Source organism: Plutella xylostella, chromosome 20 (assembly GCF_932276165.1).
Source record: "Plutella xylostella chromosome 20, ilPluXylo3.1, whole genome shotgun sequence".
Lineage (NCBI taxonomy): Eukaryota > Metazoa > Arthropoda > Insecta > Lepidoptera > Plutellidae > Plutella > Plutella xylostella.
Window position 1 is genome coordinate 4,510,191 of NC_064000.1, and position 16,723 is coordinate 4,526,913.

Here is a 16,723-nt window from a genome sequence, read left to right on the forward strand (position 1 = left end):
GAGTAAAGATTAAGTACCTATGAGCATAACTACTGATGGTATCACGTTATAGGCCAAATAATAAAATTCTATTGTTGTGTATGAATAAGGTAAGTATACCAACTTACCAACCTACGTACTTTAAGGACTTAACTAACTAGTACCTACTTCCATGTTGTGCCTCTAATAATTTTTTTAACTTAAATCATTTTTTTTTAACTTAAAGTAAAAAAAATCGCGTTTAAGATGTCAATCTAAACACGGGACCTAAAATGCCAATCTAAACTCGGGAATTAAGATGCCAATCTAAATTTGGGAGTTAAGGTGCCAATCTAAATTTGGGAATTAAGATGCCAATCTAAATTTGGGAATTAAGATGCCAATCTAAAATTGGGAATAAAGACGGCAAGATAAACTTAGGAATTAAGATGCCAAGCTAAATTCTAATAAGCATATTAATTTAGATTGGCATCTTAATTCCCAAATTTAGATTGGCATCTTAATCGTCATTTGTAATTTGAATGCCATTTGCGAATATGCTTACTTAAAATCGTAGATTTTAAAACGGAAATTTAATAGGGGTTTATTGTGCATTTTCATCATTTTATATGGAATAATAATCAATATAGCAAGTACCTAAGTAAGGTATATTATTATTACCTATCCTACCCGCCACACTAAGCAACGTTTATTATTTTACCAGCCAAACTGCGAAAACCTAATAATGGAATACTTATACTTAGTTATTATTAGACGCAATATGCAAACATAGTTACTTACAGACATCGTTATCTATATCATCTACCTATCAAGCTATAATTACGTCATAAATTGGATAAATTAATTACAGAGCGAGCGGCATTCATCGGTCTAAATCGCTCAGACAAGACAGTATTATTATTACTTAAAATGTTCGAGCGGGTCAAACAAAGCGAGGTCATAAATACAAATACACGAGCCGACAATAAACATAGCACGAACACTCAACTTCTGCTCTCTCTCTCAACCATACGGCTATGCTCTCAACTGGCGTAATCGGAATCGGCACTCTAGAGAGCGATGTAGAAAGAGACAATCGTATTGCAAATACCCAATCAAGAACGGGATGGCACTAGTATCGTTGGCATCGGAAGGAATGCAACGCTTCGCTAGCGTAGCTATTGGTTGGCCATGGCCATACCACCCGTAGCCGGCACGGAATGTGCTGTATCTACGGACCGGTTTGTCATAATATCACCGTCATACAGTGAATTGAAATTTTTCGGTGTTGATTCGATTCCGACTGAGCGAGCGAAATATGCTCGCTGTTTCCGCTCGGATGCATAATTAACATAAAAGTGTTTGGTTGTACTATTGCAGTACTTATAAATTTTACAATTTGATCATAAATGTAACATTCTGATTCTCAATGTAAAGTCGTAATCGTTTAGAAATTCAGAAGTTTGTGTATTTCAATAAGTGGCTCTGAGGCAGCCATTTTGTTTTTTAATATTTTGAAGACAAGAAATTCGCGGAAAAACATTATTCTTGCAGTGTTGTTGAAAAATTAATGCAAATTGTTTTGAATGTGTTTTGTTTTGTAAGCTCTATTTTGATTGGTGGTACATCTCGTTGGAAAAGCCGGAAAAGCGGTGTCAACTTTTGAAGGTTCCGAAATCCGAAAGATTTGTAGCATTTTCAAAAGATTTGTATGGAAAAACATTTACCACTAGCTGGATGCTCCATAATATAGAATTATCCAATCTAAAATCATCTAATTGAACATAACCAGCAAGAAAAACAATGAGAGTGAGTATACTTTCAGACTTTACTGTTGTTGTTTTGTTTTAGAAAATCGCCGGATCGCATGTTGTTATTGTTTGTATTGTAGTAAAGCCTGCTTTTAATGAAAATTTTAAGGGATAGGTATTTTATAGGCAGATTTACCTACTGCCATGTAAGTAGGTAATTTATTAAGCACAATTAAGTACTTACTTAACTATTTATACAGGGTGTACGGCACATGACACCTAGGTGAGGTGTTATGTTATAAGTTTAGTACCTGTGCATGCATATTATGAGATTTGTAGTCTTCTTTTTCCTATCATTTATTAATATTGTGAGCATGCCTGTGTCAATGCGCCCTAACTCCTACATCCTTCCAATACACTCATACATTCTGCCCCCTGTGCCTCCTGCAGGTTGACAGGTAGAAAATGCTTTTAGCATTGAGTCCACCTGATTGTACACACTATTTTACTTTTGTACTTATAAGTACTGTGCCAAGTAACAGAGCCCACCTAAATAACCCATATTGAACATATAGTGTGAAGGATAGATTAAATAAAATAAATACTTTAATAAAAATGAATAAACTTACTTTTTCAATAGTCAGAGTAATGTTGTCATTGGGAATCAATGAAATTGCTAAAACAACAGCTACATATACCATACTCATCCTACCTATGTTGAAGACCACAGAACACTAATGTTGGAAAACTACTAAACCTTAATGTACCTATCAGAGGCTATTTTATTTCTGTTCACTTAATGAAATTTCCTCTGTATTTCTGGTACTTACAGTCAGCAAAAGCTACATGGATGATATGTGACATGAACAATTTGTACTTGTTTTGCACTAGTTGTAGAGATTGCATATATACTTATAGAAAAAATATTTATTATTTGATTCATATAATTTTTCCACCCATAAGTCTTAGGATTGTGATTGGGTGGTATCATGGTACGTACACATATTTTTGTACCTTTTGCTGACTGTACATTGACCTGCCAACAGAATGTTCATTGATAAAAAACCACACTATATGTAGGTAAGAAGAAGATCCAACAATATGTTAGCTTATGCCACCCACCTTCTGCTAATTTATACATGGTATAATCTCTATTTGGTCTGAGGGTATAATGTAGGTATCCCAAATGGAATCAAATCAAATAAAAGCCTCTTTTATATTGTTCACAGGTTAAATATGGCAACTAAAATAGAGAATGATTTGCCTCCCTCACCAACCAATGACGAGTCAGGTTTGTTTTTCATTTGTTTATATTGTTTCGGGGACATTGACACACACCTATTTGATTTTGATTTTACAAACCACATTTTAAATGCTAAACTCTTACCACTTGTAGTCAGAATTTTATTAGATGCCTTTGTCCTTGTGGTGTGGTTTTGATGTGATGGTTTTCTTGTTTAGAGTGGCATGTTTTCATATTATTTTCTAACCACTCAACACTCAACCTAGGTTTAACCAATATCTTTTTAAATTCCAGATGGTGAGGAGGCTGTAGGGGACAACACAGACGAGGCTAACGACAGCGTAGCACGGATACTCAAGCAGCTGCAGTCCAATGGGGCACTGATCAAGAAGCCCAAAGAGGAGTACCATTGCTACACCTGCGAGGAGGACTTCCAGGCGCGCGGGCAGTTCCACCGACACCTGCTGCAGCACGTGTCCCTCCCGAGCATCATCCTCGAGAAGCTGCCCTCAGACGACGAGCTGGACCTCTCCGGGGACGAGCACTGGTCCGATGAAGACGACCTACCGGACACGCCGGCCAAAGCGCCACAAAAAATCGACGTCTCGCAACTACTCAAACAGAAGGGCATACAGATAAAAGCTCCAGTGACTCCGACCAAAACAGCTGATTCAGCACTGAGTAAACTAAGTGGACTGGGATTCACGATAAAAAAGAATGCTACCCCCATCAAGCAGGAGAAGGCTGATGAGAAGCCTGTCGGTAAGGACATCATGCAGAAACTCGGCATGTTGGGCGGGATCAAACTGAAGATCAAGTCGGATGGCGGCAATTCTAACTTCAAAGTGGTTAATGGGCTAAGAGATTTCCAAACGTCAGACAATGAAGATGAGGATGAGCCCAAAGACTCTGACGAGGATCCGGACAAGGCGCAGGACGCGTCCGGCGGCGAGGGGTCAGGTGATGAAGACGCCACACAGAAAACAAACAACAGGAAAAACTCAGATAGTGACGACTCAATTGACAAAATACCTCTGGCCAACTCAAAGAGAATACAAATTAGCAACGCAAAGAACAACACTCACACAGAACTAGTGGAGCCTAAAGCTGAGCCGGCAGACCTGCCGAAACCAGGGCTGATCCGAAGAGCTATGAAGCAGACTCCCAAACGAGGCACGAATATACTGCCTGGGACGCAGATCAGGCCACAGCAAGTGAGCGAGTCCCGCGCCGCGACCCCGCAGGCCCCCGCCCCAGCCCCGGCCCCCGTCGCACCCCCCGCGACCCCCGCCGCGGCTCCCGCGCCGCAAGACATCGTTGTCAAACAAGAAGTGACTGACTCCGACCACACACAACCTTCCAATGCCCCCCTATTCTCGGGCCAGATCAAAACGGAACGCTCATCGCCACCCATCACAGATGTGATATCCACACCGCTCATATCCAGAGTGAAAAGCGAGTCGGAAACGGAGCCAGTCACGCCTAATGCCGCTCAGCCGCTGTTCACTAACAACACGCCGGCCGCGCCGCTGCTCCCTAAGACGGAAAGCTCCAGCGTCACCATCATAGAGATCAACGGCGATTCCAACGACGAGGACGACGACTGCTGCGTGGTGTCGTCCACGCCCGCGCCGGATATCAAACCCACCATCATACCAAAGACGGAGAACACTCCCTACTCCACGTCGTCGTACCCCACGCTGCACTCCACGCTCACCGCCGCCGCGCCCGCCGCCGGCAGACCGCTCGCCACCACGGAGAAGCAACACAGCTTCAACTGGAACGCGCCCGACACGAAGCCGCCCATAGACATGCTCGAGCGCAGCGCCGACGACATCTTCGAGAGCCTTCTCTCGTCCACGAAGAAGGAGGGGGGATCCCTGTCGGATACCAGTGAGTACATCTCGCTGGACCGGCTCGGGTCGCAGCACGCGTGCGACGTGTGCAACTCGCGCTACACGACGGCGGGCGCGCTGGACGACCACATCCGCGCCACCGGCCACTCCGCCAGCGTGGTGCTGCCCTCCGCGCCCTACGCCGGCGCGCTCGTGCCCGCCTCCTCCTCGCTGCTGACCAGCCTGCTGCCCGTCAAGCAGCTCGCCGAGCAGGTGGGCAAGCTGTCCGCCATCGGCCCCGGCGCCAGCCCCTACGCCACGCACCAGCAGAACGTCATGATCAACATCCAGGCGTACCCCGGCGCCGGCGGCATGCCCCCCCCCGCCTACCCCTCCTCCTACCCGCAGCAGGGATACCCCCCCGGCGGCGGCATGTACCAGCAGCAGCAGTACCCGCCGCAGTACATGAACCAGCAGCAGCAGCAGTACGCGCAGTACCAGCCGCCCATGTCCAAGGCGGGCTACCCCGGCGCCGCGCCCGGCCCCTACGTGAGCGTGGCCTCGTCCTCGCCCTACTCCGCCGCGTCGCCGCTGCAGGGCATGCAGCAGGCGGTGTACGGGCAGGCGCCCATGATGAGCCAGCCGCCGCAGATGGGGATGGTAGGTCAGATGGGGCCCCCGAGCGCGCCCTCCCCGGGCAACCCGTACGCGCAGGCGACCAGCCCGGGCGGGGCCATGCGCCCGCCGCCGCCGCCCGGGCCCAGCGCCAGCGGCATCCGCATACAGAACGTGCAGACCTTCTCCCCCGGCCAGCTGGGGGCGCCCGGGGGGCCCGCGGCCGTGGGCGCGCCACGGGGGGCGGGGCCGCGACCCCGCGCGCCCGGCGTGCGCGGCGCGCGGCCCACCATCCGGCCCGGCATCCAGGTGCAGGGGCAGGCGCGCGGCCCGCGCCCCGCCGCCCCGCGCGCGCCCCTCAAGCGGCCGGGCGGCGGCGCGGGCGGCCCGCAGCAGAAGCGCCGCGACATGCTGCTGCCCGGCAAGCACGACAACGAGGACTGCCACGTCATGGCCATGCAGAAGCAGCGCGAGGGCATGCCGCTCATCCACAGCGTGCAGGGCGCCAAGGACAAGCTGAGCCTCGGCAGCCAGATCTCCATCACGAAGAAGTCGGTGCCGAAGCCGTCCAACGCCATGGCGCACATGCTGGCGTCGCGCGGCATCAGCATCAAGCAGAAGCCGCGCAGCCGCTCGCCGTCGCCCGAGCGGCCCGCGCCGCGCCTGCCCTCGCTGCCCGCCGGCATGAGCATCCGCCACGCGCCGCGCGCCAGCTCCTTCAGCATCCCCGAGGCGGGCGGCGGCCTGCACTCGTGCAAGCTCTGCCGCAAGTCCTTCATGAGCGCCGCGTCGCTGTCGGCGCACGCGCAGGCCGCGCACCCGCAGAGCAAGCTGCCCGTGTTCAAGTGCGACGAGTGCCCCGCCTCCTACCCCAAGTCGCTGCAGCTGCAGCACCACAAGCGCACGTTCCACAACGTGACCGGCCCCAACCGCGAGCTGGGCCTGCCCGTGGTGGACCTGTCGCAGCCCGACAACGTGCAGCGACTCAGTAATTTAGGTATTTACCACTATATTCCGCTGGCGAGCCGCGAGAACGCGGACGGCAGCTACGGCATCCCGGTGGTGTCGGTCAGCAACATGCACAACGGGCTGGCCACCAGCATCCAGGCGCTGGGCGCCGACGGGCTGCTGAGCCTCGGCCCGCTCAAGCAAGCGTAGCTCTCGTGTTCCTAGGTTGTGGTTGTAGACACTCTGGTGTTGCTGATGATTTTGGTTTATATCCAGTCAATTCGGTCTTCAAAGTCCGCCTTGACAATTAAATTGTAGCTTATTAAAATAATTTAAGTAAATGCTAATGCGCCCTCTCACAGAATGAATGAATAATAATGCAATGTATGATTTCTAGTTTTAAGAAAGAGTTGTGTTGTATTACTAATATAAGTAAGTCTAAATGTGTGTGCCCAATGTTACAGTGGCTACATTATTAAGCATGAACTCAAAGACCTTGGCAGGTACTTAGTTGCGTATTTATGTATTAATTCAACATTATCGAATGTTGCCAGTTTGACTGATAGCATTATTATTTCCAATATATAAGCTATATTTTTTTGTACGAAATTGTGATATTAAATTGTATACTAAATGATTTGATTAGGTTTAAGTGCAATAGAAATTCAAAATATGATAAAAACTGTTTAGTTTAAAAACATGAAAAATCTCGAAGTCTCCATTTTGTAATACTTTAGAAATAAAGTATTAAATTACCATAGGGAACGACTTTATAAGAAATTAAAACAGGTTTAATGTTTCTTTAATATCAATAGAGTTCTAATTATATTTTCGCACAGAATAAATTAAGTAGGTATTCAGTTATTGTTTTTTTATAGTTTCTATTTTGCTCTGTAAAATAATGCTCTTGTAACTTTAAGAAAAGCGGTTCTATCTAAAATGTTATAAGTACTATTTATAACGTAAGTACTAAGTAATGTCGTAAAAATACATATTTTTAAGTAGGGACCTAATGTAAAAAGTTTATATAAGAAATACAAATACCTACAGTAATTTGACTACTGAATGATCTTATAATTATCTATAAGTAATTAATTCTCAATTTAGACTTACCCTATGTTATGAAGTATTTACCAAAATTGTATTGAAATGTGAAGGATTCAGTGGTCGAATTATTTGTACTCATAAGTAAAAGTTTATTTCAGAAATATAAAGATTTACCGTAAGTTCTTTTGTTTTTATTTCATGGCACTAATACAACAATGTAACTTACCCACACCCACAGTGCAGTGCGACTTAGCAGACTTTGTCACACACGTTAAAAATAACTATTGATAAATTTTTAACTGATTTGTGATCATCATCAGCCAATAATCATTCACTGCTGGACATAGGCTTCTCCCAAGGAGCTCCACAACACTCGGTCCTCGGCCTTCCTCATCCAACCACTACCGGCTAACCGCCTAAGATCGTCAGTCCAGCGGGCAGGAGGGCGCCCCACGCTGCGTTTGCCTGTTCGTGGTCTCCACTCGAGAACTCATCTACCCCAACGGTTATCGGTTCTTCGGCAGATATAACCAGCCCACTGCCACTATTTTGACAGCGACGTCGGTAACCTTAGTCCTCTGACGGATAACCTCATTTTCTGATACGATCCATCAGAGAAACCCCAAGCATAGCTCTCTCCATAGCACGCTGAGCGACTTTAAATCAGTTGACCAGTCCTACCGTCAGTGTCCAGTGATTTGGGATGAGATGAAATAAAGGTAAATAGGTATCTACTACGGTATAATAATGTACCTACATCGTTACCGTTTTTGTGACTATAGACGAAGGTACCATGTGTTTTTGCCACTAGCGCTAGATGTAGCGGCACTGCCTCAAAAGCAACCTTGTGAGAAATAGGGTATTAGGGTACACATGGTATCACTGAAAGTGTGTCAGGCCTGAGGGTCCAAATTTAGTTAGGGTGCTTACATAGAGAAGCGGGTTCCCTGTATCTACCTGTACCGGTAACCTGATTATGCGAAAGCGCTTATGACATTTAAAAATCCTGGAAATGCTCCGTGACTGAGTGCTTTCGCTATATCAGGTTACCGGTACAGGTAGATACAGGGAACCAGATACTCTATGGAAGCACCTTAGACAAGGAAGCACCCTTACACTTTATCACTGATAAATCTCTGACTAGGGTACAAGGACAGGACAGTAAATCATATGAATAATTTTGCAATACCTTTTATTTCTTAGAATACAAATAAAGCTTTAAGTGACAAATTATTACTACTTTGCTGACTCCCAAGAACAATTATTTTTAGTTCAAAGATTAAATATTCAAATTTATTTATCAACCACCTTTACCTGTCCACCTATTTAATTACAATATTGTGCATAAATACATAATACATGTACATAATCAGAATAATATGGTACATTTAAAATATTTGTAGATACACCAATAAGGTTTTTTGGTAAAATTGAGGCTAAATGCGACAGTTGGAATGTAGCCAGAAAAAGGCAGTGAAGTAGTACAAATGTACCACATTATATACTGGGGTTCTGAAGTCAGACATAAACTTAACTATCCATTTCTAGTTATTGCAAATAATTCTTTAGGATAAAATTGCTATCAGAGATAATGAATTCACATTACATCTAAATCTTAGAAATACAATGCAATTTGTATGTCCACAAAAAACATGGCATTTCGGTTTTAAGTATGTGGCACTGCACTACTTTAGTAAATGACATACCATCAAAAGTATCTAGCATTATAACAATAATTATAGAAACTTGAAGGGGTAAATGTCTAACTAGGAAATATAGGTGGTTATCATTTTGTGCCATTACTCCAAGCGAAGGAGCTCCACATCAAAGATGAGGATAGCATTGGGGGGGATGAGGCCGGGGTGGCCCTGCTTGCCGTAAGCATAGTCGGGGGAGCAGATGAGCTTGGCACGCTCACCAACTGACATCTGGAAGCAAAGAAATATAACATTACTAGCAAGTCTAATTAAATAAACTTTTTTGAATAATTCATCTTTTCTACTGGCATTTATAAACTAACACATATTCAAAATTGAAGGATGTCTTTTTCAGGGTTTGAGTTGTTTATTTTCATTGATAAAAATACCCTTATTAGGTACACCTACCGAGAGTAGAGTGGCGAGATAGTATTCTCAGCCGAGCACTCGTTCAATTGCTAGCCATTAATTGGCCGAGGATACTGTCTTGCCACTCTGCTCTCGGTAGATGTAATCAGGTTATTTTGATGAGGCTGATTAACTGTTACAAACCTTAGCGACGCCCTCGTCCCATCCCTTGATCACCTCTCCCTTGCCGATCTTGAATTTGAAGGGCTTGTTGCGGTCGCGGGAGGAATCGAACTTGGTACCGTTGGTCAGCGTGCCGGTGTAGTGCACCACCACGGTCTGCCCAGCCTTCGGGTATGTGGACTCTGGAATTCATTAATATTTACATTTAAATCATGATTCATGCCTGTTAGACCGCGGCCGGCCTCTTGAAGGTCACATCTTATTAAATTGGGTGCAACTGTTTACTTTGTACTTAAATTTACGAGTAATCAATCATTGCCACTGGTTTGATACGTTTATGCATAAGGGCTAGGTGAATTGAATAGAATAGCGTGGGAAGTTGCTGAATAATAGCAACTAAATCTTACGGCTAGTGTTGGAGGGTGAAATTCTATCTGCAGTAGTTAGCTTCTAACTCATAATATATCTCAATATACGTACCATCTCCAGGATTGATCGTCTCCACTTCAACACCCATTATAATTAATTGTATTTACAATTAATCGATAGAATAGTTTTCTTCAACCAAAACCACGCCGCTTTTTCCGCAATGGCGGGCGACATGTATAATGTTGCCATGACATAATTTTTATTTCACCCAAACTCGTATGTATGCTATTTTATAGGAGTCGCCGGTCGCTAAAGAACGCTTCACAATGGACTTCATCACAAAATTATTTGCAGTGTTTTAATCAAAATATTACGAAAATGTTTTTTTTTTAAATAGCGGTATATTAACATTTGGTTTTGTGGGATGTATGTAATAGCATAAGTTGTTTTCTTTGAATAAAGATTTATTCTATTCTATTCTATTCTATTCAACTCTGAAAAGCTACTGCAGTAGAAATGCCAAGCGAGTAGAAGCAGAAAAGAATTAAGGCTAACACTATTCCATGTATATTCCAGGCATCACAACAGCGAGCGTCATCGAATTTAGTTTTTTACAGAATGGCTGTAAAATTTACAAAATTAAATAAATAAATTCTGCAATCCCTACAATATAGGAAAATTACTTAACGATGGCTACACTTTTAAATGAACGGGCATTTCTAGATTTTATTTTTAGCAGTGCTGCCAAGGATCACAGAGTCGTTTTGTTAGAAGCTGTCATTATTCTGAGTCTTGTTCTTGTGGTCTGGGTTACTGCCGGAAGTACTCAAAAAGTTGCCATACTATAAAAAATTAAAAGTTTACACTGTTAGACAATAGATGGCGTTGTCATTGTTGAATTTATTGGCTAACATACGTTAGTACATTCATAAAATCTCTCATCCTTACTAATATTATAAATGCGAAAGTAACTGTGTCTGTCTGTCTGTCTGTCTGTCAGTCTGTTACTCTTTCACGCCAAAACAACTGAACGGATTTGAATGAAATTTGGTATACATACGTTTTATCCCGGAATTCCCACGGGAAAACTTTTTAAGGCGAAGCGAAGCGCGCGGGAACAGCTCGTAACATATAGAGCCGAATGCAGGAATCAGGCATGCTCTGTCTGTATGGTCGCCCCCGAAGACATCTGTCTTTATACTCTGTATAGACCGAGCATAATGCATTCTCGGAAACCCGAGGCGTGTGGCATTCGCTAAGCCGTCCAGCATATTGCAGCAACAAGCGTTCGTTGGGCCGGTCTGTTCGCAGCTTCACTGTTGAGTAGATAGTACCTACTACGTACATACTTACCTACGCTCGTCGGTTTCGGAAACTCCTAATGTAGATTTTCTTAAGTATGTCCCCTATTTGGTCGACAATGTCGACATATAAATACTTACTTAGCTTAGGCTAGGACTAGTATTTTTAGGAGTATACAGGGTGTCGCAAAACGGGTATACTAAGCCGAAACCAGCATGTGCAGCACGAATTTTGAAATTCTGATTTCAGTTTCGGGCTTAGATATAACATGCTGAACATACTGAACTTTTTGCAACACCCTGTATGTCTGTCTCAGGTTGGTCACTCAAATGGAACATTTGTGCATATTCTCCCTCCTAAAAACTTAGAACTTTCCACCACGCGGATCTACTGCAGAAGTTTGGAGGGTCAGACATCTAAATCTGCTCAATCAGAATGTGCAGGTTTCCTCTTTTTTTTCTTTCAACGTAACTTACACATTTACATATAATATTATTCTCACGAATGTTCCCGAAGGGGTCTCGCGTCAGAGGTGACTTGCAAGTCGCAAGCGTATTGTAGGTAACTACTATAATTACTTACTTTTTTACTTATTAAATAACTAAAACCTATCAATTAAACACTATGGGTAGCAAGTAAGTTAATAAAAGAAGCTGGTTACAAATATAAATATTTAATAACAAAATTTCTTTATTTCAAACACGGCTAGCGTGCTAAACTTTGGGGATAGCTTAGCAATTCTACATAACCAATAATTAACTAGGTATCGGCCATGCCATGAGTTAGTTAATAGCAGATTTTAGAATAAAACATAAGTAGGTATAGGTACAGCTAATTATCAGGTAAGGTTTTGTGGCTTTCGTACAACTTAGACTGTGTCTACTAACACCATTGAAAAAAACACTTTACATAGTCGCGTCTTCTTAATTATTTTTTGGGTAGGTAACTACTTCTTGCAAAGTGTGCATTGTGCACTGCCTGACTTTACCTAATTTTAAACAGGCCATCCAGTATATACTATAATATTGGAGGTATTGTACCTTTGAAATAATGAAGACACTAGCACGGTGGCGACCATTTTTCTATGGTGAATGGATGAAAGGACTTGGGTTCACAATTCACATCACATAGGGTTCACTATGTAGATACTTACTTACTTATAAATATTATGTGGTTATAAAGAATCTTTCGCCTGTGCATAACAATGAATACGTTTTTTTATATTAATGATATATAGGTATCTGATAAAGCTCACTATAACATCATCACAACAATTTCCACAACAGCCATCTTATTACCTAACACAGATTTTAGACCATAATAAAGATTATAACTACCAACATAATACCTAATAACAACATACCTGCTTTAACATACTCATTATATTGTAATCTTTCCTCTTTATAATAATTAGGTACTTGCCTATATTAGTGTTGATATTTACTTCTCTCTCTTAAATTATTTCTTTTTCAGGTAACATTCAGAAATTCTAGCGATAAAGTAGATAAGTATGTATCTGTCTTTTCCCGTTATCGTTGGGTACTTGCAGTTTAATATTTTAAGTAAATGATTGCCATTGATTTAAATGATCATACCTACCTATTTTAAATACAATGTATACCTACTTCAAAATATAAATTACACAATTTCATTTCTATCCTTATAAACAACATTTAGATACCTGCTACAAACACTTTTCTTGATACAAAACATTTTAAGCACTTAATTAGTTATCATGTTTTTTTTTTAAATTCTATAAGTACTTACAAAAAGTTGCAAAACCATTTTGCAGATAGGGTTGCATAATTACGTAATAAGCTCACCTTTTAATTCATAAGTGTAATATTTTTACTTAAGGTACACCTAAAAGCGTACAAATGAGCAAACATGTTAGGTGTACAAGCTTATTTTTTGCGAATTCGAAGGAGCGAGACATTTGGCAAAAGTCGATATATATTAATTATGTAAGTACTTGAATAAATTGTTATGTAACCCCATCTAGCTTTTGCAAAATTCTGTAAGTAATCTTAGGTACATAACTTATACTTAATTTGAAAGATGCATTTGAATCAGTGCTTACTGCAATATTTTCGAGAGACTTAAGTGTCGATCTTGCTTTTTGTGCGATGTTTAAAATTCCAATTTAACAATATTTTAGTTAGTACAAACCCTATGTTTTAAAATGCCTGCTTAAGGCTTTATCTTTGGGATAAAAATCATGCCGACAATGTCTAAAATTCTGTAAGATAGTTGAAACCTTTACCAAACAGGCAGGCATAGCTTTTAATTCAATATACTTAAGTACATACACAATCCTTGATTTTTTTCCTTTTATATAATTATTTACTGATATTTGATGCAGGCGGAGAACCAGAACAAAAAGAATTAAAGTCGTACATAAGTAGGTACAATAAATAAGGTTTCAATTTATGTATTTAGTTAGCACCTAAATTATATAAACAAGGGACATACTTACTTACTTACCATTTCTCTAACGAGAAGATAATAAGTACGTACATTTACTTCATAATTTTAAAGACTGCTATCCTATTTACTTCAAACTCTTCAAAGTTATTTTAGTTGTACAGTCATCAACCGTATGGCAAAGTGTAGAAAATAAAAATGGACAAGGAGGAGGATTTAGTAAATCTAATATTTATAAAAAATAAACACTATTCGAGAGAGAATATATTTGTGGGATTAGGTAAGTAACTATTTTAAGTAACTAGGAAAACGTGTTAAGATTGATACTTAGGTACCATCAAGATAAAGATTGAATACTTAAGTAAAAGTTAGTTAGCATATATGATGTGGATTTAGTATGGATGTTTTTGTCTTGGATAAAAGCATGAATCTGTAGAATGATTACGAAAATATTATATCTTATAATTGTAATGAGGCTATAGCTTTATAGTTTATGTACAAACTGTGAGTATTTATTTGGCATTAGATTTGGCTCTACATGCAAAAACGAGTAGGTATTAATAAACAATGGTAGGTAGAGGTAAGTTTAAAAAAGTTACAACGCCGCACGGTTTTACAACGGAAACTCATCGTAATGTAACTTAATTAACTTTTGAACTATAACAAAACACTATAGGTATAGGTTAGTAAAATAGAGCATGATGTACGACACGACAGCTGTCAGTGGTGCCACTCTTGAACGGCGCAAGCATCTGTCAATCAAACGTCATGGGACTTGCTATATTTTACAAAGTATATGTGTACCTATTTATAAAAATGAGAATCTACGAAATTCGTAAGAATCATAATTTATTTTGAGGACGGAGTGATGGCATTTTTTTAGTTGTTGCCCATGTATTTTGATTTCGCTTTATTCAAATATAAAATTACGTTCTTATTTACTTAATAATAACATAAATTGAATCATTCACATTTAGTAAAAATAAATACCTATATTCCCATTAAATAAAAAATAAAACTGCTTGTACGCGTGTACTTACATGTAAGTACATAATATACATAATATATTCCTACAGAAATATATAAGTATTTACTGACCAAACCTTGAAACCTTGGTATCTGAGATTTAATTTAAAAAAAAACGTGATTTCCGCGTTGATCCTATGTATGGTTTCTGGTGCATTGAGTGGTTTCCTGAAAGTTCGCGGTTAAAGTTCCACCCTGTATACAATGTATACTTATCTATGAATCGCTACAAGTTTGAGAAAAATCTTAATCAAATTGGCACATTTCAGTTTTTTCACCTAAAGTTTAAGAATGTGGTTTTAATAATAATTTTCAAATTTTGCTAAGAAAAAAATATATGATAAAGTGTGGTAACTGGTAGGTAATTTAGATATTTCAGCGTCCTCTAAGTATCTTTAATAGTTTCAAAGAACACATTTTACAGACACTAATCAAAGTTTTAAATAGGAATACTTATGAAGAAATATTCTATATATAAACATATAGTTATATATGTTTTGTTGGCAATAAGATTGTTTTTCCTGGATTTCAAAATAAGTCTCAATATTTCTAGACGCGTATACAACAATTAACACTCAGTTTTATGCAAAAGAATCGAAAGTTGAACACTCAAGCCCCGACTCAAGAATCGACTTCAAAAGTTCAGAAAAGCTTTCCTATATTTCGTGCTCTGTAAAACGTGTGTTCTTTGAAAAGCGTCATTGTACAACTGCCTCGAAAACTGAATTTAGAACAACTGTTTTACATCAAGTCTTAAGTCCGATACTACAGAACTCCGACCAAATCTTACTTCGACGTATCACAATTCGACATGTCATGACAAAAAATGTCGATGTAAGGTTTTGTCGGATTTCAGCCACCGATCGCTCGCCTGTTAAACATCTGTCTGATCCATACAAGTTACGTCAGCTTTGACAAGCAAGCGACGTTGCTTACGGATAGTTAACTGCTAATGTTCGGTGGTAGTAACCGCAGTGGACTTAAGACTCTGTAAACCGCCATCCTCGTACAACTATAGTTCGTGCGTGTCCTCAGGGCGTGGCCACGTCCTCCTCCTGGTGGTGCCTGGCCAGCGCGAGGAGGATCATGGTGAGCTGCTTGCGGCTGATCTTGCCGTCGCTGGAGTATTCCACGCCCTGCAGGATCGTCTCCTCGAACTCGAGCAGGTCTTGCGCGTCGTAGTCCTGGGGATTCAGGGTTTTAGTTTAGTTTTAGTTTCATTTATATGTTAAACAAACAGACTCCTTAGCATGAATTTTCATCGTGAACGTGAAGTAGAATTCATCGAGTAATTTTGTATGAAAATATGAACAGCGCCCCTGGCGGTCCGTAGCAGAACAAAAATTTTCCTACAAAATTCATCGAGTAATTTTCACGATGAAAATTCATGCTAAGGGGTCAGCTTACAATAATTGCAGGTAATTAATATCTGAGTTTCCTCAGCTTAGAAATACACACATTTTAACGTATTTGGTGAAAAAAAAATATGTATATATGTGGGTGTGGGTGGAGGATTAATGGTGGATGTTGGTTAGGTTATCATACGAGCAATGAAAAAGTTACAGTGACAAATCACCGAATTACTCCTAAACGGAAAAGGCTAGCTTAATGACGCCTTCTGTAATATTGAAGTACCTTTAACAGCGCATCAGAATATTGCTAACTAAAAATTAAAATGTTGTGTGCAATTTTTTATTAGGTAAGTACATGTATTAAAAAAATAGGCAATTTAGTAAGTGCCGTTTTGTAAGTGGAAGTATTTTATTCGATAACCTACTTATTTAGCTTAGGAAACGTTGCGGTGGCGCCCCTATATTAGGTTAAAATCAATAAAAGCTTTCAAAACCAGAGTTTGAAACTTTTTTTTTTATTGACTCAAAATCGCGGATGAATGATCCACTCTGTTACTCTGTACCTACAACAAAGTTACTTACGAACGACACTCGTAAGCTCCTCGGATTTGAAAGTGCTGAAAAG

General features: G+C 41.0%; 3 protein-coding genes across 3 annotated transcripts in view; 1 reads left to right on the top strand and 2 right to left on the bottom strand.

Moving 5' to 3' along the window:
* Positions 1-1,144: 1,144 nt before the first annotated feature.
* On the top strand, positions 1,145-7,576 carry LOC105380955 (flocculation protein FLO11). Its single transcript, XM_011550579.3, has 3 exons — positions 1,145-1,767; positions 2,939-3,000; positions 3,247-7,576. Exons 2-3 carry the CDS (start codon positions 2,946-2,948, stop codon positions 6,558-6,560), a joined length of 3,369 nt encoding a protein of 1,122 aa, XP_011548881.3. The 5' UTR covers positions 1,145-1,767; positions 2,939-2,945; the 3' UTR covers positions 6,561-7,576.
* Positions 7,577-8,572: 996 nt separating this feature from the next.
* Positions 8,573-10,259, bottom strand: LOC105380954 (peptidyl-prolyl cis-trans isomerase Fkbp12). Its single transcript, XM_011550578.3, has 3 exons — positions 10,106-10,259; positions 9,647-9,807; positions 8,573-9,325 (listed from the first exon to the last, which is right to left on the bottom strand). The coding sequence occupies exons 1-3, from the start codon at positions 10,140-10,142 to the stop codon at positions 9,197-9,199; spliced, it is 327 nt and encodes a 108-aa protein (XP_011548880.1). The 5' UTR covers positions 10,143-10,259; the 3' UTR covers positions 8,573-9,196.
* Positions 10,260-11,953: 1,694 nt separating this feature from the next.
* LOC105380953 (calbindin-32) overlaps positions 11,954-16,723 on the bottom strand; it is an 86,559-nt gene continuing 81,789 nt past the window's right edge. Inside the window, exon 12 of the mRNA XM_048628332.1 lies at positions 11,954-15,930. Within this exon, the coding sequence (XP_048484289.1) occupies positions 15,778-15,930 (153 nt within the window). The 3' untranslated portion in view covers positions 11,954-15,777. The remainder of the gene's footprint in view (positions 15,931-16,723) is intronic.